This window comes from Helicoverpa armigera, chromosome 1, assembly GCF_030705265.1.
Source record: "Helicoverpa armigera isolate CAAS_96S chromosome 1, ASM3070526v1, whole genome shotgun sequence".
In the NCBI taxonomy this organism is placed as follows: domain Eukaryota; kingdom Metazoa; phylum Arthropoda; class Insecta; order Lepidoptera; family Noctuidae; genus Helicoverpa; species Helicoverpa armigera.
In genome coordinates, this window is record NC_087120.1 from 12653498 (window position 1) to 12678649 (window position 25152).

Consider the following 25152-nt stretch of genomic DNA (forward strand, 5'->3'; position numbering starts at 1 on the left):
ACCAACTGACTGACATGACATGTTGTCATATATTATGTTCGTGAATCAAAGTTACACATTCGTTATTTTCGAAAGTGATTCACACTTGGCCGTTTTCAGAATTTTACTTTACTTTGACTAAATACAAACCTTTGTAACGAATTTCAGGTCGGTACGACCATTCGAAGATATATTATATAAATATAGATTTTAGTTCCTTAGGGGTATAAATTTACACCGGGTATAAAACACCTTCATTATTTTGAAACCGACTCACACTTGGCCATTTTCAGATTTTTCCCTTTACCTTGACATAAAGACCTACCTCCATGCCAAATTTCAAGTCAATACGACCATTGGAAGTGGTCTAGGTTTTTGATGAGTGAGTCAGTGAATAAGTGAATCAGTCAGTGAGTGTATAGTAAAAATAGCGATTTTCTGACGTCAATATCTCAAGACCTACAATAGGTATATTAATGAAATTTTGTATTTTAGATAAGTGAAGGGGTCTCAACAGACACTAGAAATTTGATATGCGTAAATAAAATAGATTTTGAGTTATAGGGGGGTCGAATTTGGCCCGAAATGGTTCGTGTAATAAATATATAATCCACGGCCGGTGTGTCGCTTTTTTTGCTCGAACTTGGCGGACACACTGCCGTGTGTCTAGATAAAAAATGAAATTAAATATGTTTATATTACTTTGCCCAAAAGGTCACGGGCAATATGTATAGTGCCCGGTCAATTTGATTATTTGAATAATTATTATCAAATTGCACTCTCATATTGGGCATTTTTCATAATGACCGGGCATTATGTATAATGCCCAATTTATCACTTGGTCCATAACATATACATATTCGTATCAAATTTTATTCCAATAAGCGAAGACGGACCGACGGACAGACATGGCGAAACCATAAGGGTTCCTATTTTACTACGGAACCCTAATTAGAATTGATTTATTTTATTGGTTGAGATTTGTCGTGATTTGAGAACGAACCCGGAAACCTCCTTAGTTTTAGTTACTCCCTACCGTAACGTGGCCTGCAATGCAAGGCGCCAGACCTACCTTACGTACGGCATCTCCGCTATCTTTCCTTCCTCCGCGATTGCAAAATTGAACAACTCCATGTATGATGAAAAAACGATATCTGTAGACATTTATTTTAAATATGAGTCAATTTAAATTTTAAATTGAGTCAAGTACGGGGCGAACAAAATATTATTTACTAGCAACACGGCGCATTTTACTAAATTTTCAATTCCGTTATTTTTCGTCCTCATAATAATAGTAATAACGCCATCTATCGAATGCGCAGTCCAACTGTCAACAATCATAATGACGTTGTAATTGACTTGTTTTTGTGGTATTACTGCTTGAAGTAAGATAAGTAAACCAATAGGGTAGTGTCCAGGGTCGAAATAATGAAATAATATTTAGTCCGCTTTTTAGATAATCAAAAAATATTGGATACGTATTTTTTCTTTTTTTAATTAAACATAAAATGACAAAGATAATACGCTTCAAAAATTAGGAGTGGGGGCCTTTTACGTCACAGTCTCCTGAAAATTGTAGCAACTTGTGACGTCACACTCAACTTTAACACGCTATATCTTAACAAGTTCTGATCCAATTTAAAAAAGAAAAAATACGTATCGCTTAATTTTGGACAATCTACAAGACGGACTAATTATTATTTTTTAGGAAACTACCCTATTATAATAGCAGTACGTATTTAGACTGACTGAACCGGTTTGGATGAAACAAATTAAGTTGTAGCCCAAGATACGTACATTGTCTTTCTAAACTTTGTCTATTGAATGCGTAATTTTATGAACTGACAGACAAAATATATTCAATGTACTGATTTTTACCATCAATATATTGAACTTTACCTATATTACCATGAGTATCTGTAATAAAACGAGAGTGCGTTTTTTCACTTTTAATGTACGTGGGAACCATTGAGATACCCGTTATGATAGATTCATATATTGTGGAGTACGAAATAAAACAACAGCATACATTTTTTTATTTTATTAATTCCAAGAAAAACAATCTACACATGTATTACCGGTTATCGGTACAGAAATTCAAGCGACTCTTCTTATAACAATATAAAAAAAAAGTTTGCCAGAAATTATCAGTTTTCTTATAACAATAAATAAACACCAAATCTATGACCCCACCGAAAAACTAAACATGTCCTCTAAGCTAACCGTATCACCGTATGATTGAACTACACGACTTCTATCGTCGCGTCGTCCCATTCAAAATAGAAAAATCCTTGATTAAAATCAGCAGATATTTCGTATTTTTTACGTTTATTCGGTGGGATCATTGAAATTGGATAAACTGATAACAATAGTACTCGGTTAGAAAAACTACGCTATTAGAAAAAAAACAATTTATCAACATAAAGTTACCCTATTATTTCCTTTCGTAGTGCAACATAATTACCCTAAACAGTTACCCTATACATTTATATGAGCTGTTATTAATAATTATTACATTAAACACCTTTTTTTGGAGGAGGCCTTTACCTGCTGTGGGGTTCCTACAGAATAATAAAACATAATATTACGTATTAAAAGCGTGCATATAAAACCTGGAACTTATTTAAAAATTTATTTGTGTTATTAAAACTTTTGATACTACAATAAACAACTAATTTTGTAAGTGTGTATTTTCTGAAGGAAATAAAAGGCTTTTTTATTTTTATTTTATTTTATTTTACATTAAACACCAAGACTTACTGTAGATTATAATGGGACTTCGGTAACCGTATCCTGAAGCAACATTTCTAAGTACCCACAATATGGTAAGTGATAGGCTATGTAGATGTTGGAATTATCATATCATGATTAATTTTTATATTGTGTAATAAGCGCCCAATAAGACTACATTAAACGTTTGATTATGGATATTGTAGAGGTATTATGATATATTGATAACTAACACCAATAATGTCATTAATAAAGGATCAACAGGACAAGTACCTGATCGTCATAAATTTCATTAAATTGGTTATGGGTATTTCATTACTTCTAGAATTTATCGACGAGAAACATCTGGAAACTACAGATTGTGCTATTAATGATCGAGCAAACATCAAGAATACGGTACGTGTGATAAATATCATTAATGCCATGATTAATTTTAATTCATTATATTAGATATTGTAAATAACTACTAATATTAATTAACTCCAATGTAAAGTAACCTAATGCATTATGAATATTGATATTATATATTATTCGTAATATAAACACCGAAATGTCGAAATGTTATTCAATGACTTTGAAAGTTGTAATTTAAACATGATTATAATGAATGCCACCTAACCTATATGGATTATGAATATCGAAATATCAGAGCTACAGTAATGAATTTTGACTGATCGTTATTGTAAATGTGTGTTAATACTTATCATGATTCTTCTTAATTGAATTCGTTTTATTATAGTAAATACCAATCATCAGAACGGCTTGACTATGAATCTTGAAATATCGTAACTATAGTAATGAATATTAATTAATCGTTATTATAATAAACACCAAGAATATAAGTATGTGTTAATGATTTCGTATTATTATAGTAAACACCAATCATCTCAGTAAGCTATGTATAATGTATATGGATTATGAATACGGAAGATAATGATTATAAACTTGTAAACATGAGTTATCAATATCGTATAGTTAATATAATAACTAGTAAAATGACTAAATATGTGTAATATTTTTACGAGTATGGATTAGTTTATATATTCAGACAATTAAGGGGTCAGGGGTATGGGTACTTATAATTAATATTATGTTTAAAACCGTAGATATTAATGGTAAGTATATTATGTTAATCGGATTTGCGTAAAATATCAATGTACGTCTGTAAGCTTTGTATGGCCCCTCCGTTGCCAAACCTGGTGTTTTATAAGTGCACAGTCCACAGTAAATCGCACAAACTCTAGAACATCATTGATATTTTAACCAAAACATTATGGCTTAGTACTAGTAGAAAACACAGAACTACTGCTGATACTATGGTAAGTATTACGACCATTATCCGAATACATGATAATTCGCTTACTTAGGCGATTATTACATCCTAACAATTTACTGTTACTACTTTAATATCGATTACATATTTAGGTCTTGGCAATTATTCACTACAATATTAGAGTAAACATTCCGACAAACGATCCTACATTGTTTTCCGAATAAGTCACTTGTAGTGACGAATATAAGAAAAGCAGACTTCTCAAAATTTGCACCAATCCGTATCACCGCGTGTTAAACATTTTGTTAGCTTTACACAATTAGACCGAGAGCCCTTTCGATAGTACAATCCGAAAACCCAAGTCTTTCTAATCGAGTTCCTTAATTAAGTAGTATTTCTATTGCATTGATATATGTAAACATTGAGAGAAAATTTGAAACTATATGTCCTAATTGCTACAAAAAGAACGCCATCGTCTATAAGCGAAGTACTATTGACTAAGCCTAATATAATGGCTTAATATACGATTCACTCCTCTTCCTTTGGCTCCGCATTTCCATTCTCTTGTGGCTTCGGTAAGTTGTTTGTCCTGAAAATGTTAACAAAACAATTAAGAACAGGAATAGCTTAATAATCTTTTGATTGAAACTAGCTATTTCATTTCTATCCCGGGCCTGCATAATATTATTCGGGAATAGCAATCATGGAGAGAGGAATTTTTGTCATCTGTCGAGGAGTTTATAAGTGAATCAATTACGATTACAAATCTTTGCACCTTTCACCAGGAGGAAAAAGTAGGCGATATATAGCCTTTCCAAATAAATGGTCTATATCTAACACTGATATAATTTTTCAAATCATTGCAGTAGCTCCTGAGATTAGCGCATAAAGCAGAAAAATGTACTGTTCAGCTTTACAAAATTTGTATAGATATGATCGCTAATTTGAACTATGGTACTTATAAGTGAATAAAAAGTGTTACAAACCTGGTCGCATGAATGAACCGCGCGGCAGAAGCGAAGCGCGTTGGATCATAGTCATCGGAGTTGGCGGCTCTCTCACGCACCAAGTTGCGCATATATTCGCGGAAAGCCACCCTCATTGGCGCAGTGTCGGGCGCTTGAGCCTGAGCGATGGCCGGCCGGTCATTGGCCACGTCGCGAACACTCTCTAAACACGCAAAGTCACGCTTTGTAAACACCTATTATTATGTTTCTAGTCATTATTTTGTAGAAAAATGATTTTTGAAGTTGTTTGTTTTGTGTCAGTGTAAAAGTCAAGTAGCATGACTGTGAAATTCTATTATAGTGTGCAAGGTTTGAGTTACATTAAATGTTTGAAAATAGTATAAAAATTGACTGTGATAATTTTCTGATTGGTCATAAATGCGCCGGAGCAGTCGAGTGTTCATTGCGTTACAAAAATATGTTAATTAAGAGTTAAATTATGACGTTATGTTGAAACCTAACCTCAAAACTTCGCATATAATTATAATTGTACAAGTGAAAACACAGCTTAATTACGTATCAAGCGAATATATAATAATAAATACATACGAACGGAATATAAGTACGTACCATCCATGAAAGCGTTAAGTGTAGTAGGTGGCCGCGACTGACGCAGGCAGCGGCGCTTACGCGAGGGCATACCAGAAATGTAGGCATCGCTGTAGGGCTCCTGCGGCTCCGGGCGTTGGCGCTCCTGATCGCGAGTGAACACCGGCACCCACTCCTCGCCCCAGTGCTGCAGTATAGTCAACGGAGGAACCTGCATCGTCCACACAACCACGCTTTAAACAACACTAACACAACTAAAACATTACATCACAATGTAGGCCGCAGCATAATTATTGTCCGGTCTTCAACATTTTTTTCCGCGGTTTCATCATTCACTGATTATATAAACCTCGATATAAACTTAACGTCTTCCGACCTGAAGTTAGCTCATTATGTATTCTCATAAATTTAAATACGGTAACAAGAAAATTCTAATTCGGTGATTTGAACGTGTGCGGACAAGGTACCGTTATGTTTTGTTTACAGTTTACTTATCAGTATAGACTTACGAATCGTATGTTTTGGTCGTTCGCGTTGCGTGTCGGAGTTGCAGGTTCGCTCCGTTCCTTCGGGGACCTAAATATTAAGCAGGATTTAGGATAAATCAGTAGTAGTTGTTGCGTTTCTACTATAGTGTAGTTAAGGCGAGAAATATACAAGGTTAGCCCCTCTTAAAGCACAAACTTTCAATCGGCCGTTAGTTTAGTTGCGAGTCTAAAACAGGATTTACGGCCTATTTAGATGCATAAATGTGAAAAAGCACTTAAAAAGCTAAATATGCAGTAATGTTTGGGTGAAATTGATATATGGAGAAATCCTTTAAAGATGAATATCAGCGTAAGCTTTCTATCGAAATCCATTAGCATAAATTACTGGTGCAATAGCTACAGATTATCTAGCATCAAGGCCTTTTGAGATTAATTAAGAAACAAGGCGTTTGACGCCGGGAATTGATACTCGACTATTGGCCGTTCCCAATATTGTATCTGTAGATTTGATTACTGGAGAAAGAAATTTGACAATACTTCTCTAACGTCAAATTCCTTTCTCTAGTGAGCAAAACAACAGACATATTTATTGGGAAGGGTTGTAACTATTGGCCGATTGAAAATCTTTAGTGTGGGGGGGTACCTTAGAACTCACATAACACGAGCGGGTGTTGTAGGGGTCGTGGCGTTGGGAGCATCAGACTGTGAGGTCGTGGATGTGGTGGCCATCGTAGCTGTGTCTTCTTGGACTGAGGAGCCACTGGACTGGGTCTCGTTGCTCTGTATCGTGGTAGCTGAGGAGTTGTTCATTGGCTCATCGCGCACGGGCGCCGCCGGCGGTGACACTTCCATCGGAGTCGGTTCTTCGGCATCCTCATCTGTTGGTGGCTGCAAAATCGGTAGCGACTTCGAATGTCAAAAAATATTTTTATTAAAATAGAAACACTGAATACAGTCTTTTTTCCTTTGACAAGAAATTTACGTAGGTAAATATTTCTATAATTAGTAAAACGGGAGACTGACAAAAGGGATATGGTAGATTGTTTGGCATTAAGTTTGGCGAGGACTATACTAATACCTTTCGCGTTTTCCCGCGGTTCCACCCGTGTCCCGTGGGAAATACTGTCCGTACCGGGATAAAATAAAGTTACTCACTCAGGAACATTGTAGCCAACTATCAGTGAAAGAATTTTGAAAATCCGACGGTTCCAAAGATTACCCCCTACATACAAACTTACATATTTTACCTCTTTATAATATTAATAGTGTAGAATGTATAGATGTTGAATCTTTTGCTAATCTCCTTACCGATTGAGCAGCTCCGGGGCGGCGGTGCAAATGCTGTTGAATATGAGCGCAGTGGGAGCCAAGTGTGTTGATTATAGCATTCAGATTCTCGTTGGCAATGACCAACACCATTCCTTGAATGGACATATCAAAGTAGCGAATTCTTAGTTCCTGTTGATAAAACAAATATTATTAGAAGCCATTGTAATTGAGCTAGAAAAATTAAACACACTATACTCCAGAGTAGGCAGTTATCTAAAGATAAACAGTCTTGATATGACTGTTTTCTTAAAAACACAATTTTAAAATGAAATGCAGCTGAATATAAAAGTAGTAGCGCAGTAGTTTATTTGTTTAGTATGTATTTGTAAAAAATCCTATCAAGATTTAAGTTCAGTTAAGTGCCTACTCAAATGGATTATAGACAAAAACTTACCAAGAATCTTCTGTAGAGTATGCGTAAACCTTCGAGGCCTTCGACGCATAGATGCGAGATCAGCGTGCAGAAGTCTGTGTAGAGCCGTGAGAAGATCGCATAGAACCGGGCAACGAGCATCTCATCCATAGAGTCAGACATTACAGCCCCGATCAGGGCCGGCAGACGGGCACGGAATAAAGAACGGATGGAAGTATATGGGTCGAATTCCTCACGTAACGGTGTTATGTTGGGCTGTACACGTAATATCATATTATATTTTTTTCATAGGACAACGCAATGTAGCAATGAAATTACAAAGCAAAATTTTAAGCAAGAAGTTTCATAATGTTTATTATATTTTTTTAAGCAATTCAACGAAAATGTAACACAAATAACATAAACCCATTGTCAGCTGTTTCTTTGCATTCTAATACAAAAACAAAAGACAACACATTATAAAACAAAGTTACAATTTCAATTTCTCTTCCATGCATAGCTATGAATCGATTTCTGTTTCTCGTATTCTATATTCAAAAACAAAAAAAGTATGAAACAAAAAGTTTGTGTACTTTTTCCTGTTCAATAAAATAAGGTTTCCATGCGACGTAACGTACCATTTCCTCGATAAAATCGCGGAATGCATTGACGAAGAAATCAGTGACGCTCTGTACCGAGGAGTCGTTGTTTTCAGCAGAGGCGCGCACAGTCAAGTTTTGTATGTAGTTACGCAGCAGAAGGCGCAACTGCATGAATTCGTGGGGAATTAGCACTGGCTCGCAATTCAATGACTGCAGTGGTTCAGACAGGAACAAATGACGTGCCTGTAACACAGTCGCTATTTTACATGCGAACTTTGCATGGAACAACCAATACAAATTAATTAAAAATATATTAATTAAAATGTTAGTACTTATCTAATTCGATGAGTGTTTATTACAAAAAGAGGTCTTGTTTTGATTGAGCTCTGTTTAGGTGAACCAAGTATTGAATACAAATTACATACATGTCTTACCTGCCACTTTGTATTTAAAACTTTATCTACATTTCACTAAAGTCCAGAATGTAAAAACAGACTAAAAATAACGCCCGTTTTGTAATAAGGGTTATGATAAGGCGAAAGGGTGAAAGTTAGCAATAGTTTAGTTACATGTTAACAATATTGTTAAATTCATTCCGGTTACCAAGTCTAAGCTTATGTACCGGGAACTCTTCTAACATAGCATCCGTGCAGTCCAAATATAAATGGCTTGTTAGTATTATCTACACAGTGATCAAAACAAAATCATGACAGACCTTGGTAATTTCAGTGCTGTTTTGGCACATTCAATAAAAACATGGCAAGAATAGAATATGATCATAAAGTTATCACAATTCTTAGGATATGACAAGACAATCAGAATTTCGTTTTGATCACACACCAATGAGTTAAATGAGGAAAGGTTACAAATGAGGTGATCCAAAATGTGGATGTTGTCAATTAGTTGAGCAAACACGAGTATTTTGAGTTTACTACTTACAACTGTGAGTAAGAAAGCGGTGAACCAAGACTCCTGTGAGGGAGCGTTGCTTAGAAGACTCGTTATAATAGTCATGTGATCCTAAAAAAGAAAACGCACATGATGTCTGAATTTCAGGATCAGCATGGCCAACTGGCATAAACGTCAGCGACGTTACAAACACAGTTGAGCAACATGTCGAAACCTTACAATATGTTTAAGTCCTTTTTCGTTCTACCGCGGCCCTGGTACATAAAAGACCTACGACGGAACACGACGGCTTTTAGTCAGTAAGAGTCTGACACTCCCTCACCGCTGCTAACCCACAGCGGGAAGGGCCATTTGATGATTTAAAACGTCGTTAAAAAAAAGAGGCATCATAAAAAAACTGCTGGCCTCACGATGTTCTGGAAGTCAAGATCATTTGTGTCCAGTAAACCTTGTTCCTAACCTAACATGACTGACAGTTGAGGAAAGGTAACTGATTGAGTTAGAACCATTTTAGTTCTTGCTGCATGTATGATAAGAGCACGACTCATTGTCACGCTAACTTTCATTAATACAGGCTTTATTTAACGTATTCTTTAACGATAAAAAAGTCTTTTTTTTCCAAATAATGATCTTTTTAGTGAGTACTTACAATGTTAATGTGATGGTTGCGCTGCATGAGATACTCAATGTGTTGGGCGGCGATGCGCTCGGCGCGGGCGCGTTCTTGGGCCACAATCTGTTGTTGCTGTTGCTCCCTACCGAAGATAGTCATGGATTATTTAAGTATTTATTTTTTATTAAAATTGTAATGTATCCAGTAATGATTATATGAAGATTGTTGCGTTTCCTTTATTTAGTTATGCAGGAACAACTCGCCAAACAAACAAAAACTGTTAGATCTCTACTATATTAGTGAAGATTAAAGACTCAATATATAATGAAGTAACAAGGTGACGCAACTGCAACAGTGTATTTCTGCGTTTATATGTTTGTTTTATCGTTAGTTTTATTTGTTTTATTGCTTTTTTGTTGTTTGCGGTTTTCTTTCTTTCTTCTAATACGAATATTAGTAATTAACGAAATTACCTGCGGCGTTGGATACGGCGGCGAGCGTGTTGGCTGTCACACTGCAAGAATCTGTCGTAGTCAAGTCGTGTCAAGTTGGGAAGCGTCACGGCTTGAGCACGCGTAGTCGTTGTGGCACGGCGGAGATGCAGGTTCGCTGACGATACGCAAAAACGTTTTATAAGTAAAGAGATAGATAAACATACTTTTTGTCTATTGCTACTATCAATAACAATAATCAGTACATGTGCTATTAATCAAAATAACTTACGTTGAGCATTCTGTGTATTCTGACCTTGAGCGGTCTGTGAGCCTTGCTGGCCTTGGGCCTGTCCAGTCTGGGCCCCACCCTGTGACCCAATCTGGGTCGGAATCTGCAGGGTCACGCCCTCTACGCCGGGGACCAAGCCTTGGCGGATCACGGATGATACAATGTTCTGCAGCAGATCAGCACTTGGCGGGCCGCCCCACGGCATCGGGGCTACGTATACTGAAAATAAGATTACAGGTTTATACAGAGACAACAATGCACGGCTCGGTCGGTCAAAGGTGAAGCAAAACTTAGCGCGGTCGATGCTTGGAAGGGTTGTCAAGAGTTCCTCTTTATCAAAAGTCAGAGGCAAGTGAAATGGAGGTCCCGCCCATGGAGTTCAAAATGGCTCGCGGAGATGTAGTAACGCAAAATCTTGTAGGCAGCGCGAAAAAAATGCGGGTGTTCGGAGGAAGAGGAACGACGACGACGGTTTCTTCACGAATCAATCATGGTTTCTTCGACAGATTGCATGCTTTTCGTTCCTCCGTGATCCCGTCTTTTTTACATTTTGGCAGTCGTTGTCGGTACTCAAAAGAGAATTACAACCAGTCTTACCAAACAGTAAAGTTGTATTCAGATGTATCTAGTTAGATATGCCAACCTCAACATAGCAAAATTCTAGGCTGATTTAAAAAGGTGAGGTGAAGATCTATAAATGGTATGGTGTTTTAAACAGTATGATATTTACCTCCGCCATCAGTAACAGTAACAGGCTGTTGCTGTTGCTGCTGACCGGTAGTGGCATTGCCTCCTCCGGCGTTATTATTATTCCCAGTCACAATGTGGCCCACGCCCACAGCGCCTCCGTGAGGGATCTCTTCCATACTCATGACCACTTCTACGCCACCAAGACTTCCAGTCTGGCTCAATCCTCTAAATAAATTCTCAAAATCTACGACAAATACATCAAAATTTATTCAATAAATAACATTACAGACAACTTTATTTATAAAAGCAATCTATTCATTTACTTGTATTTCGATAAGCGCTGGGTACATCTCTACTACGTAAATACTGACTACTGTGACTTAGTAATTATATAGAAGGTACATTCACGACGTTATCCAAGATTGAGCCGGTGGCATCTAACTACGCAACAAAGATGGTCTATCTAAGTGGGGTTAGTCAGTGAATCACGGAGAGATCCCGTTACGTAGGATAAAATGTCTTACCGAGGAGCACCTGGCGCCTGTTGGCCTGGCCTGCCTGGCCCTGGCCCTGCTGCTCCTGGGCGCTGTTCATCACGGCGGCGGCGTTGGTAAGCCCGTTAAGTAGCGCATTCTCTAAGGGGAACGCGATGGGGACCCTGGTTTCTATCTCTACTTGATACGTGATGGGATCTGGCTGAATATTGATATTGACGGTCGGTTGGGTAGTCCTACCGGCGGTGGCGGAGGCATGGCGGGTTCCCTGAGTGGTCGTGTTACTTCCAGTAGTGTTTGCCGAGGTCTGTGTGGCCGAAGCTCTTGCGTTGGCATTGCCAGTGGTGGCGGTGTTTGCTCGTTGTTGGGCCTGGGGCTGGGGCTGGGGCTGGGGCTGGGTCTGGGGCTGCGGCTGTGGCGGGGCCGGCGGCGGCTGTGTCGGCTGCGGCGGCTGCTGTTGCGGCTGTTGTGGCTGTTGCTGCGGTTGTTGGCTCTGCTGTTGCTGAGGCTGCTGTTGTTGCGGCGATCGTCGATTAGATTGAACCACGTTAATGTGAGCCTACAAAATAAACACCCCACATTAGTTTTCCATTTGTTAGTCCTCCATATTACTTAAATACAAAAATTAGATTATCAAAACTGGCGTAATTTGATCTTTTAAAATATAATACATTTATTTCTTTCAGTTTGATCAACATGTCCTTTTAATGAAGTAATATTTGACAGTAGTTTTGTAAGTTACCTGCATCGGGATGGGATGGCGAACAATGCTGGACTCGGAAGTGATGCGCGGGTTACGACTGCGCTGGCCCACTTGAAAGTTAATATCGCTGACGGCGTGGTACGCGTGAGCGAAACTATGCATTATGTCCGAAACCATGTCCACTGTGCGCTGGGCACTGATGCGCTCTTCTTCGGTGAATACCGGTGGCTAAGGGACAAAAAATAATACAATATGAAAATTGGTTTGAACTTCTTTTGTCTGATCACCGGACCAGTACCTAAAAGCCGAAGAGTGTGTCTGCTTGAACGTGTTCTTTTTAGAAACGAATAGATAGTCAATTTACCGAGAAAAGCTACTTTCTTTATCTTATGCCCGTTTTCACCAACAATCTCTGAACGTTTCCCTATCTAAGTGTCACTTAGAATAAGGACTCCCAAACGGTTACGGTTTATAAGGGACACTTAAACTTTGGTGAAAACGAAATTCGTATTAAGTGTTCCCTAAATGCTCTTAGGGGATCCCTAAGTTTAGGTATTTGTTGGTGAAAATGGGCATAAGTGATTAATGTAGCTCCCAAGAATCCCAGTGGAACCACTGTGTAAAGAAAATGTTTGATGAAATGGTTCATAAAGCTATTCTATGAAAGTAAAATATCGCTCACCTCAGGATTATGAACAGCTTGCAGCATCCTGATGTAGTTGGCTCGATATGGTGCGAACTGCTCCTGAAGTGTCTCCAATTCCTCGAGCAGTTGAGCGAGGTCGCGGGGTCGAGTATAACGTAGCGCCCGAATGGCCCGGTAACTCCTTTCGGGACAAACCGTTCAAATCATTGAAATATCAAACACGTTCTGATGTCTGACATTTTAAAATTCAAGTGTAATGTGTTAGTAGAAATACATGTGGCTTTAAGTCAAATTAGTATTTATTTATTTCACCATGTTGTGAAATCTTCGAATTACATCGAATCGTCTCACATTATTGAATGTGTGATGAAGCAGCGAGACGAACAATAATATGATGGAAATATTCCTATACATACAATTTATTTGGGAGCTTTTTATACATATAGGCATTTATAAAAAATCCCGAACAATGTCAACACCAAAAAATATGCAGGTCACAAAGAAGCGTACTAATTCGACTTTTGTTTTTTAATTCAGTACTGTGCTATTAAAAAGAATTGTCAACATTAGTACCTACATATATTTGGTTGTTCAGAATAAAGATTCATTCTTATTTTATAGGAGAAATTATGAGCAACCCACCTGCGTCCGGGAATATGGGCGCGCGGCCGACCATCCGGTGTTGTTTCATCTCCATTTTCGTCAAGCAAAGGTTCGGGCTGCATAAACCATAAAACAAGATTAAATTTCTTAAATATTTTTATCTTCATACCGTTAGGGACATCGAGATCGCATTTAAATCGGGAAATAGCAAAGAATCAAACAACTATAGACCCGTTTCTGTTTTACCGGTTCTCAGCAAGGTATTCGAAAAGTTGATGCTTGCACAAATGTTGCGCCATTTCAATAAAAACTTCATTTTTCATAACGAACAATACGGTTTCACCAAAGGTCGCTGTACAACCGATGCTGGTGTAACTTTGATCAAGCACATCTTTAAGGCTTGGGAGGAAGCTGAAGACTCGATTGGAATTTTCTGCGATCTCTCAAAAGCGTTTGACTGCGTAAATCACGAAACGCTTTTGCAGAAGCTAGAGCATTACGGAATCAAAGATACATCCCTCCAGTTATTAAAATCGTATCTAAACGATCGGCAACTTAAAGTTCAAGTAAACGGCGTAAATTCACTGGGCTCAATGATGGCAATGGGCGTACCACAAGGTTCCATATTAGGTCCGTTCCTCTTTTTAGTTTATATTAATGATTTGCCCTATCTATTTGATAATCAACCTAGGATGGTGTTGTTTGCCGATGATACCTCTCTTATTTTTAATATTGATCGACGTAGACGTAACCTAGACGACGTAAACAATTCCATTATCCAGGTTCAAAATTGGTTCAACGCAAATAACTTGGCTCTTAATGAAAAAAAAACAAAATGCATTCGATTTTCATTGCCAAATGTAAAAAGTAGTGAATGTGACATAATACTCAATAGTCAAAAACTAGAATTTATAAATCAGACAGTTTTCCTAGGAATCACTCTTGACAAAAAACTACAATGGGGACCCCACATAACATCTCTTGCGGGTCGTCTTAGCTCGGCCGCCTATGCTATTAGAAAGATGAGGCAGCTAGCGGACGTAGAAACAGCTAGACTGGTATATTTTAGTTACTTCCACAGCATCATGTCGTACGGCATTCTGCTGTGGGGACAACTGCTGACATTGAATGCATATTTATCTTACAAAAGCGAGCGGTCAGAGCTATGTACAACTTACGTGGTCGTGAATCTCTTAGGGAACTGTTTAAAAAAATTAATATCATGACCGTACCTTGCCAATTTATTTATGAAAATATCATGTATGTTAGGAAAAACTTACATTTGTTTGATAAAATATGTGATAGACATAATTATAACACTAGAAATAAAAATAAGTTAGCTATCCCGCAGTTTAGATTATCTAAAGTACATACATCTTTCATGGGATATTGTGTCAAATGTTATAATAAAATACCAGACAACATTCTGGAATTGAATGACTTGCGGTTTAAAACTCATATAAAAGCCACACTTTGTAAGCAAGCATATTATAAATTAGAAGATTACATTCAAGATAAAAATGCTTGGAAACATGCTGGTCCTGCTCCATAGGACATACTGACAATATCTAATTAACAAATTAAAACTACACCAGCAAATAAAATTGTATTCATCTTTTGATTATTTGTTTGTAACTTTGTACCAAAATATAAACCAATTTGTAAATGTGAACACCATGTAGCATTTTAATTGTCACTTTATCCTCATTTGTCTTTGCGATTCTACATGATCTTCGCATGCTTTTACTGTATGTATCAATACATACAAACTGTAATACTATATTATTTTTAAAAAGAGTAACCATGGAGTTTCTTGCCCGTTCTTCTCCATAGGAAGCTACTTTTGGAATGGGCAACTAGAATCAAACTTAGTTATAATTTTGACGTTCATAAGTGCTTGTAAAGGCCTAAATGAAATAAATGATTTGACTTTGACTTTGACTTTGACTTTGAGAAAGATCTCACGAAAACAATAGTGAGATTCAGTTATAGATATTTATTTACTAAGTTTGTCACTCTTTACTAAAGAGCGTGCCAATTTTGATGAATAAGACGTTTCATTGGCTGTACATGAAGCAATTTTCACGGCAATTTAGTTTTGATTGTAAAGCAAGGACTTTATACGTCGTGTTGTACACGACGTATAAAGTAATCTCATTTTCTTCCAAAAGCTGGCAAGCTAGCATACTATACTTACCAAATATACGGGCAGTTTGGCGGTCATGTCTCTAAGATGATTATGGTCACCACTATATTCAATCGATTGATTTTAAAGATCAGGCTCAGCTACATGCATAATCGGTATTCTACTACAACATACATCTACAGTAACAGCCAAACTTCGTAATTTACTATGTTCGAAATTACCAAACTCACAACGACGAAGTTAACTTGGATTTTATGCAATTGAACGTCATCTCTAAACATTTATTTTATCGATTCAAAGTTTCGGAACATTTAGAACACAAAGTAGCAAACAAACAAATGTTTCCTCTTTATTGTATTACTAATACTATAAGAGTATAGAGTGAGAGTATAGGTAAGAGTGTAGACGTCTAATGCATAAAATCGTAGTTAATGAATCAACAGGTAAAGTCGTGTTGTAGCTTGGGTTCAGTACTTAATAAAATCAAATCATGCACATAGCGCAACTACAAAAATATCACATTACCTCCTCTGGCTGAGTCGTCGGTGTTGGTTCTGTTTCCATCTGCTCTGTAGGATTTTCACCGCTTGCTGGCGAACTCCTATTTTCCTACAGTAGGCACATTGACAACATAAACAACTAGAAACGAAAATAATGCTATCTATTTATCATTACTTTTATATAGATACATAAATGTAAATACTGCTTTTATGTTTTGTGAATCCGACTTACAATACAAAAGGAAATAAATATAGCTTGCTTTTGCCACCAAAATCGAACCCACAAAACAATAAAAGTTTTGAAATAAAGCACTTATTTCACATCTCCAAGTCAATGTTGTAGTATATTAACATTTTAGGCAATATTTAACACGGTACATTCTGGAGTTGTAAAACCAGGCCCTGAATGAAATATAACCAAAACATTTACATGCACTAATTTTCAAGACCAATTTCAACAACCATGCAATAATTTTTAAGGGATTATTAATGAGTATTATTTTGTACTAATCGTTCAATTCTATCGTTTTCAAATTTTTAAATGAATGTAAAGTAATTAAAATGTACCCGTTTAACATGGTTACATTGACATGTCTTATGTAGGTAACACAATTACAGTTAAAAGAAAGACGAATGATTATTGATTCTTTTCTCCATCAATAAAAAGTTATTACTCTCTCACAAAGATCGATAAATCCCACAAAGGAAGATAGAAAAAGGATAGATAGGGGCATAAACACCACACAGCCATTATGTCTAACACTAATAAAACCTACATACTAAATACTGCACTACAGTATAGGTCATTTGTTTTATTAAAAAAAAAAAATGAAATATCTTACCTCTCCTTCGACGTGGGCTCTAAGGGAGGCGAGCGAAGCTTTGATCTCAGCTATCATCCGTCGAATGAATTCGAGGCGTCCGATCGTCGGCAACAAGGCTTGCTGGTCCACTCCGGAGTCAGAGGGACCGTTGAGTGACTCCAGTTATAATAAAAACAGCACAGTTTAGTACAATACTATATAACATAATAGTAGTTTGGTACAGACATTCTATCATTAGTAAAGGTTGACTTTAAGTATTATAGACAAAATGTATTTAAGCATTTAAAAGTATTGCAAATTCTTTTCGATTTGGCTGAATGCAGTCGTTGAAAGACTTATTATTATAATAATATCTCCATTCTCTTTAGTCGTTATGCAGCTGTGATCATTTACGATCATAAAATGCAATGCTATCCCCGATTTACGATTATTGTTCAACTTTTTTACTTTGGTATTTTGACTCATTATTTTCACATAAACTATGAGCGACGTTACCATCAGCCTCCTGATTTGCTGTTGCATGTTGGAACTGCCATTTTGACCTTCGGCTGTACCGCCGCTGGTGTTGGGTGCACTCGGAGCACCCTGCCGGGTCTCCGGGCTTGGTGGGGCGCGCTGGACCAAATGCACGACCTTGCCTTGGACATCTGTAAACCGATAATAAGATTTATTACCTTCAGTTTTAATGAGGGTTTTCTAAAATGGCGTCTTCTTAATAGGCTGAATATCAGCAATTCATCTTCTTTTTTAACCGAGAAGTCTGACATGGAACTTATGTAAATTTTAAAGATGTCCTAACATTATTGCAAAAATATTATTTAATGGTACACCGTACCATATTCCGCGAGTCTCTTCTCATCCTGTAGTACTCTGCCGCAGAAGATGAGTCGCTGCAGGCCTGGCTCGATGCCCATCTGCTCATGCACCTTCTGTTTAAGCTGCTCCACCGTGATCTGGAACGATTAGAAACACAAATATAATAAAGAAGATTCTTTTAATTTTTGTACCCTAAAGGCTCCAAAAATATTGATCAGCTTAGAAAAATTATGTGACTTTATGATCACTATCTCTGGTTGATGCTTCATTAATTCTGGTTGATTATTCATTCACTATCATTGCTTTATCTATGCACGGTATGTAGTTTCCGCAGAATGCAAGTCCAGCGGGAAACAGCGAGTCAGAAATAACACTAAGAGACAACAGAAGGATGCACTCAAACGATTTTTATTTCAGGCTTTTACACAATATTATCATCTGTTTATCGATGTTTAGATTATGATTTTTATTACTCAATTGTTTTTTAATGTCTACATTAATATATGCCCAACTTCAAAGTCGGATAAATTCAAAATACCTTAACTATATCATCAGCCCTTTCAATACAACCACATATAAGTATCCTTCATTCTATCAGTATTAATATCGTAATAGACACAGTAGATATAATTAGAAGTAATTGTTCTACAAAATCGTCCCTCTATCTACACTATCTTAATAGCCATGGTATCTATCATAATCAATTAATGACATGGCACATCTTATGGCTTTTCCTCAGAAACTTAATATCTATTCATTATTTTAATTGATTACCTAAATCATGCACTTTATAGGTTTCATTTAATTATACGCAACCGGCATTCTCATTACAGCCGGAAACGCAGACAACCATGAACAAATCGAGCTTAATTGCTGTTATTGATTTCTGGCGCACCCCTCCCTTCATATTGCAAATATGTACAAGTACTGCAATACACGAGTACGAATAAAACAAAGGCCTGCGCGGGTCCAGACCGCAGCCGGCTAGACCGCCCTGTCCGGGGAGCCTGCATCGATCGTGCGCACCCCAAGCGTACATCTCTTTGCCTATCTACACCTACAATTGAATGCATCCAGACAGATTCATAACGTTCAACGTTGCCTATGGAAATATGACCACCCCCAAACGCAACATTCATACGACCTAAAAGGTGAAAAATTGAAATTCAGATGCCTAAATTAAAATGATGTTTCATTGTGTTGAAATTACCGACACGATAATCAATTATTTTATTAGCCTATATAAGACTAAAAACAGCAATCTTAGCCACAACCAAGGAAGAATAGTATCAAGAATTATCATAATCATAGACGGTTTCGGAAATGGCGTCAATTTACCAAATCTATTGTCACATCAGTTTTAAGCCATAGAAGTTTACTCATCTTTTAAAGTCTTTAATGACTATTATCTTGCAACTGCATTAGATCTGCAGTACATTTAAATATTTGGAAGGATCATTTTCCTTGATTACATACAAAGTACTCATTGTAGCTCACGAAATTCATTTTAAGGCAATAGCATTTGTTGAAAGAATATCGTCTGCCAACTGTTTAAAACTCAGAGCAGTGCAGAATTTCAATTATATAAGTTTAACTGAATGAACTCTAGTTGGTTCCGTGACAGGCCCTTGCGGGATCCCCTGAAGCGAAGTGTAGATATAGGTAGCTGATGACCGGGAAAACACGTACTTATTGAGTATATTTTCATTTTAAGAAATCGAATTTAAAATATGGATCCCTTTTGCTTAGTTCACAATAAAAATAATAAGCGTGTTAAAAACAAAAACATGCAATGGCAATGTCAAATGCTTTAATGAGTTCAAGCGAAGTAACGCGTAATTAAAAGTAACACAAAGTACAGATGTCAAACTGTGTTGACTGATAACAGAAACATGTGTTTCACGGACTTGTACCTTTAAACTTAAATTACTTCTTGAACTTAATTAAAAGTTAAGTTAAGTTTATGTTTATGAGCTAAGGTTCTCAACTCAACTGAATTCTCGTAAATAACTTTGCCGTCATAGGTCCAAAAGTGCTCGGAATAGTTCTTAAATAAATAAAAATAAATATACTAAACATGTTTTGTGTCAACGCGGTGGCATTAAGAAAAAGCGAGAATCCACAGGTCACAAGAGTATAAAATATAGAGCTACAAGTTTGTCCTAGACGGCTGGCCACGCCCTGCATTTAATCAATAAATCTACCTATGTAGGTGTACTGAATATAACCGGGAGTCTAGCTTCTGAGAATTGATGCATGCGCAGTACGATACTAAAATCGATGGAACGATAGGAAGGATAGGTACCACGCAGCCCGACCCACGCAGCTTGCATGGGTCGATAAATTGGAGCCTAAAGTTTCAGATGTTATTAAAATAGATTCGCTTCGTCACGCCATGGCCTTTCATAACACACGAATATTTAATCGCTTGCTTGCTAATCGTAAGCATCATTTATTTAATTGCATGGCAGACATACTGTTTAGATAAAACATTGATAAGCATTCGCTATTCTCAGCTGTTACTTCCTCAAAAATCAGCATAAAAGCATACGCATATTATAGTACTTAAAAGTACTATAAGTAGTATAGTACTATAGCACTTGTAAGTAAGCGCTTGTGCTATCGTTTACCACAGTCGAAACACATAAACGACTGTGATCTTCAATGGGCAAAATTACTGCCTTGAATGAATATGTTGAATGTGAAATAATTGCATCTAAATGAATGAATTTATTGAAGATAATTTGAGTTCATTCTTATTATAATTTATTATAAGTTACGTGAAGGGTACAAATAACGCAAAGCAAAAATACTATGTATCTATAAGTCGGATTACAAGGATGACAGTAATTTTCAACAAGCAAATGGCTGATAGATTGATCCTACGAACAACGCACAGCTGAATATGTTTGGGTCTATTAATGTTTCTTGTATGACTAATGATTACCAGCATATTTGAAATTCTTCATATTCGGACTTTCATATTGTTAATTTTATTTCCTTAGCACAACTAAGGGTTGGGGAGGGGGGAGGAGAATGAATAGGATGTAATGGAAACAATCATAGTCGATGGATGAATGAAAAATAAAAAATTGCGAAAAAAATGTACATGTACACTTGTGCTTTTTTTTCTTTTTTGATTAGTTTTAAAAACATATTGAAGGATGTCCATCATTCTTTGAGGAAGTACCTGGGCAACTCTGAATGTGACTAAGCTTGCCCTGGATAACGAAATATTAATTTACACGCTTAGCAAATAAACATAGCAAATGCAGAATTTGAACAAAAAAATTCTCAAAAAAGCACAGGCTTAGAATATGATACAAGAAAAATGAGAAATGAAAACAACACAAGAAATATAAAAATATAAACAAAACTTAGTAGGTAATGATGATGGCAAAAAAATTACACTTGCAGAAATAAAGTATTTAATAAATAAATAAAAATATTTCAGACAGTTGAACAATAGACGATGAAGGGAATGATAATGTCCTTTCCTTTCTGCGTCTTATTCATTTGTTTGTAATATTTTATAGTGAACCTGAGAGAACCGTACAAGAGATAAAATATAACCAACTTATGAGCAACATAATCTATAATATAAAAATGAATCGCAAAATGTGTTGGTAAGTGCATAACTCAACAACGCCTGAACCAATTTGGCTAATTCTTTTTTTGTTGTGTTTGTTATTGTCAGGAGGAAAAATAGGGTAAAGTAGAGAAGTCAGTTGACGGGAGCGAAGCCGCGGGCAAAAGCTAATATCAAATAGAATAGAATAGCCAGAAGAGTTAATCATATTATAACCCTACGTTTGTGTTCTTTAAAAATATAGGGTATATTGCCTTTTAGACCTGTTAGATTAAGATTTGATGAAATTAAATAGGTGCTTTGTATATTTGCAATACTTAATTCCATTTTTGTTACACACCAATCTCGGTGTCATAACTTACATAATGTTAACACATTCATACTGTTAACACGTCTTAGTTGAGGGGCTTTGGAACTACACCCAAGTTCCATTCAGCTGTACTTCAAGATATCCATAAATTCAATGCATATCAAAAGGTAATTCTTAGTGTTAAGAAAAATGCTGTAACTTATTTTCATTATCAGATTCATCCATCTGGAAGCAGGTATGACTGAAGTTTCGTTGACAGTGCCAAAAACAGCATGTAAGATAAAAATATAAAAACCCAATAGGTTATTTAGTTTTTGATTATAATTACCCACAGAATTGCAATATCATGTCTGAATCCAAAACGGTATACTTAATATACCATGAAGGTTTTGTTTACCTACCTAATTCAATTGAGAAGTACAATAGCAATATTTTTTTTAAATAAACCGCACTTCACTTATAATAAAAAAGTCATGTGTCATCCTGATTGTTATAAAAACTGAAAGTAAACAAGTTGCTCCCCCGTGGTGACCAGAACAATGCTATTGAAAATGTAATACTTAAAGAGATATTTCTTGATAATGAATGTTTTCATTTCACCTTTATGCAAATATTTTCTATGACATTTTTATAATAAACTACCAAATAATATTAAGCAAATACAGTCATACTTCTAGATTTTACTAGATTCTAAGGGGATCTACACGGCACATGTAGCTGGAGCAAGTCAACATGCGCATGTGACGAGAGCATGCGGGTGGGTATTTTGCTTTTGTGAGAGTCACTGGACATGCACGTTTTTAAAAATGCATGTAACCTGCACATGTTCCACAACATGCGCAAGCTACTTGCACAGTGTAGATGCACCCTTAAGATATACCTATATTGCAAGACATAAAATATAACATCATATAAAAGATTTAGCATCTGTCTGTTATTCAAACATCTTTGGCAGTTGTTATGTTCTTAGCTCATCTGTCTGGATGCATTTTGCAGATATGACCTACAAATATCCAATTTAACAAAGGTTTAGTGCCGTATGGCTATGCTTGTCTTGGAACAAATAATGGTCTTACGTAGTCTGTGAGCAATGTCAGACTATCGAATTCATTGAATTTCACAAAAGCCACTGTAATCCTATGAAAAACGTATCACAAGGCCATGACCATATAAACTGACAAATTACAATAGTATGTACAAGTTCAATCATGTATTAGTGCAAATGTATCTAATGTACATAAGTGATGCTGCGAACTGTTTGAATAGTCTATTGGTTGTTTGAAAACTTCTTGACTACTCTCCACTTTGGTGGTTCTGTGGTCTACCATTGTTTATTTCACATTTAAGGCTCTAGACAGATGGAACGCATTTCAACTGCAACTCAAACGCAAATTGCAGTCTGAATCCAGTTGACATAACTGCAATGAAACTGCAAACGTAACATGCAGTCTGATTGCAGTTGGCAATCGTGTGAACTCCCACGGTTTGTTTGAAATTCTATTGCTTTCTTCTTTCTTATTGTATCAACTGGATTCAAATTGCACTTGAACTGCAATTTGCAGTTGAAATGGGTTCCACCTGTCTCGAGCCTTAGAAGATAAAAGTCATGTCTTGCTGACGACAACTGGAAAAAGGTATTCAAGACCTGTCCTACACTATTGATGTAATCAATTGTGGTTGAATATACTACAGTGTGTAAGATTTGTGCAACAGGTGAGACACCTAGTCAGTAGTTTCTCTTACTGTTGGTCTAGTGTACTGCGGAGTGTGAAATAACAGTCATGTGATTCTTTTACGGGTATGTTGTAGTGTATACTACTTGAATTTTTATTGGAATTGGAATAGTATTGTATGATACTATTAGATCTGTACAAATATTTAGGAACAACAGGTATGATAACTATATTGTTCCTTTTGAGCAGGAACTATTACATGAATATGTGCGCAATAGCAGTTTGTTGTTATAGATATATCACCAAATACCAAATAAAACTTGTGTTTCATAACAAGTTGTTTTTGTGTATGATTTAACTTTAATCTCTTTGTGCTATGTGGGTAGGTACATGTTCGCGCAACTCAGATGTCATCTTACTTATACACCTATATTTTATTGATTACCTATGCGCCCTAGAAGTGCATTCCGAGAACAAAGGTACCCAAATGTCGACACTGGAGACTCGCAGCATCACATAATCAAATACATCTACACTACGAAACTGTACAAATAGAGGAATTTCAGCTATAATAAAACATGTCTACCTACAATAAGGAACCCGATTGACTATCCTGATAACCTGCGAATAAAATATGAAAGTAAAATAACTTACCTCATCTTCGACAGAGAACTGGTGGTTATTGGAATCTAAAGTCTTTATTGTAAAATTAATCATTTTTTACACGAAACATGAACGCCCTACGAAGGCAGATAATTTGACGCGTGCCTGAAAACAACAAAAATCACGTTTGAAATCCTTTCTGAGAGCTCACTTTCACACTGAAGATGTTGCACTGTAACAATATCGATTACTCACGCCTATCACAATGAATTTTTTGCTTATATTCCTGACGATATAAAATAATTTTTAATCAGATCGGAGTCTAAGCATTTGATGCCTGATGGTGACAGCAATCAAAAGACTGTGTTGCTAGTTTACCGAGCCGATGTAGAAAGGTGCTACCATATCTCTAAAGTGCCCTGTCCATTTTAGCTTGACCCATTGCCGAGTAGGGATCCAACTTGACTCGCACGAAAATGTACCGTAAATGTCAAACTAGCTGACATTAAATTGCTCTACTAGCGCCATTGCAAAGATCAAAATGTGCTGGGTGTTATTGTTACTATCTTTAAGTAAGTAAAACTAAAATTAGAATATATCGAAAGATTTACCTTGTGACACAAAATTTTATTTCATCTTATTAAATTGAAAAAACCTGTACAAAAAGAAACTTCCTTCAAGTAAAAAAAAATGCTGTAAGTAATCAATACTTGCGCAAATCAATACTTTTGACCTGCGCAAAACTAATTATACCAAGTTTTATGTTTCATCTAACTAAGATAAAGAACAAAAATAAGAAATAAATAAATGTTTGTCGGAGCATTTGAAAATTATTTAGGCCAGATTAAAAATGATTATTAATGGTTACAGTCAATCGCACCGATTAGTCGATTATGGCAATCGTTTGTAACAGCCCTATACATGGCTGATCATTATACAATAAATTAATTTTCGATTCGAAAGTTTTTCAAAGTTTCTCTTAGTTTTCTACCTTTTCGAGA

General features: G+C 36.5%; 1 protein-coding gene across 1 annotated transcript; it reads right to left on the reverse strand.

The window, feature by feature from the left end:
- Positions 1–2005: 2005 nt before the first annotated feature.
- Positions 2006–24564, reverse strand: LOC110379990 (large proline-rich protein BAG6). The gene is made up of 23 exons (XM_021339841.3): positions 24407–24564; positions 24203–24316; positions 17996–18113; positions 17656–17807; positions 17179–17316; positions 16362–16445; positions 13730–13806; positions 13124–13268; positions 12481–12669; positions 11769–12297; positions 11285–11488; positions 10555–10773; positions 10305–10440; positions 9868–9973; positions 9249–9329; positions 8346–8552; positions 7750–7983; positions 7335–7484; positions 6682–6914; positions 6048–6114; positions 5560–5749; positions 4969–5152; positions 2006–4571 (listed from the first exon to the last, which is right to left on the reverse strand). The coding sequence occupies exons 2-23, from the start codon at positions 24263–24265 to the stop codon at positions 4511–4513; spliced, it is 3567 nt and encodes a 1188-aa protein (XP_021195516.3). The 5' UTR covers positions 24266–24316; positions 24407–24564; the 3' UTR covers positions 2006–4510.
- Positions 24565–25152: the final 588 nt, after the last annotated feature.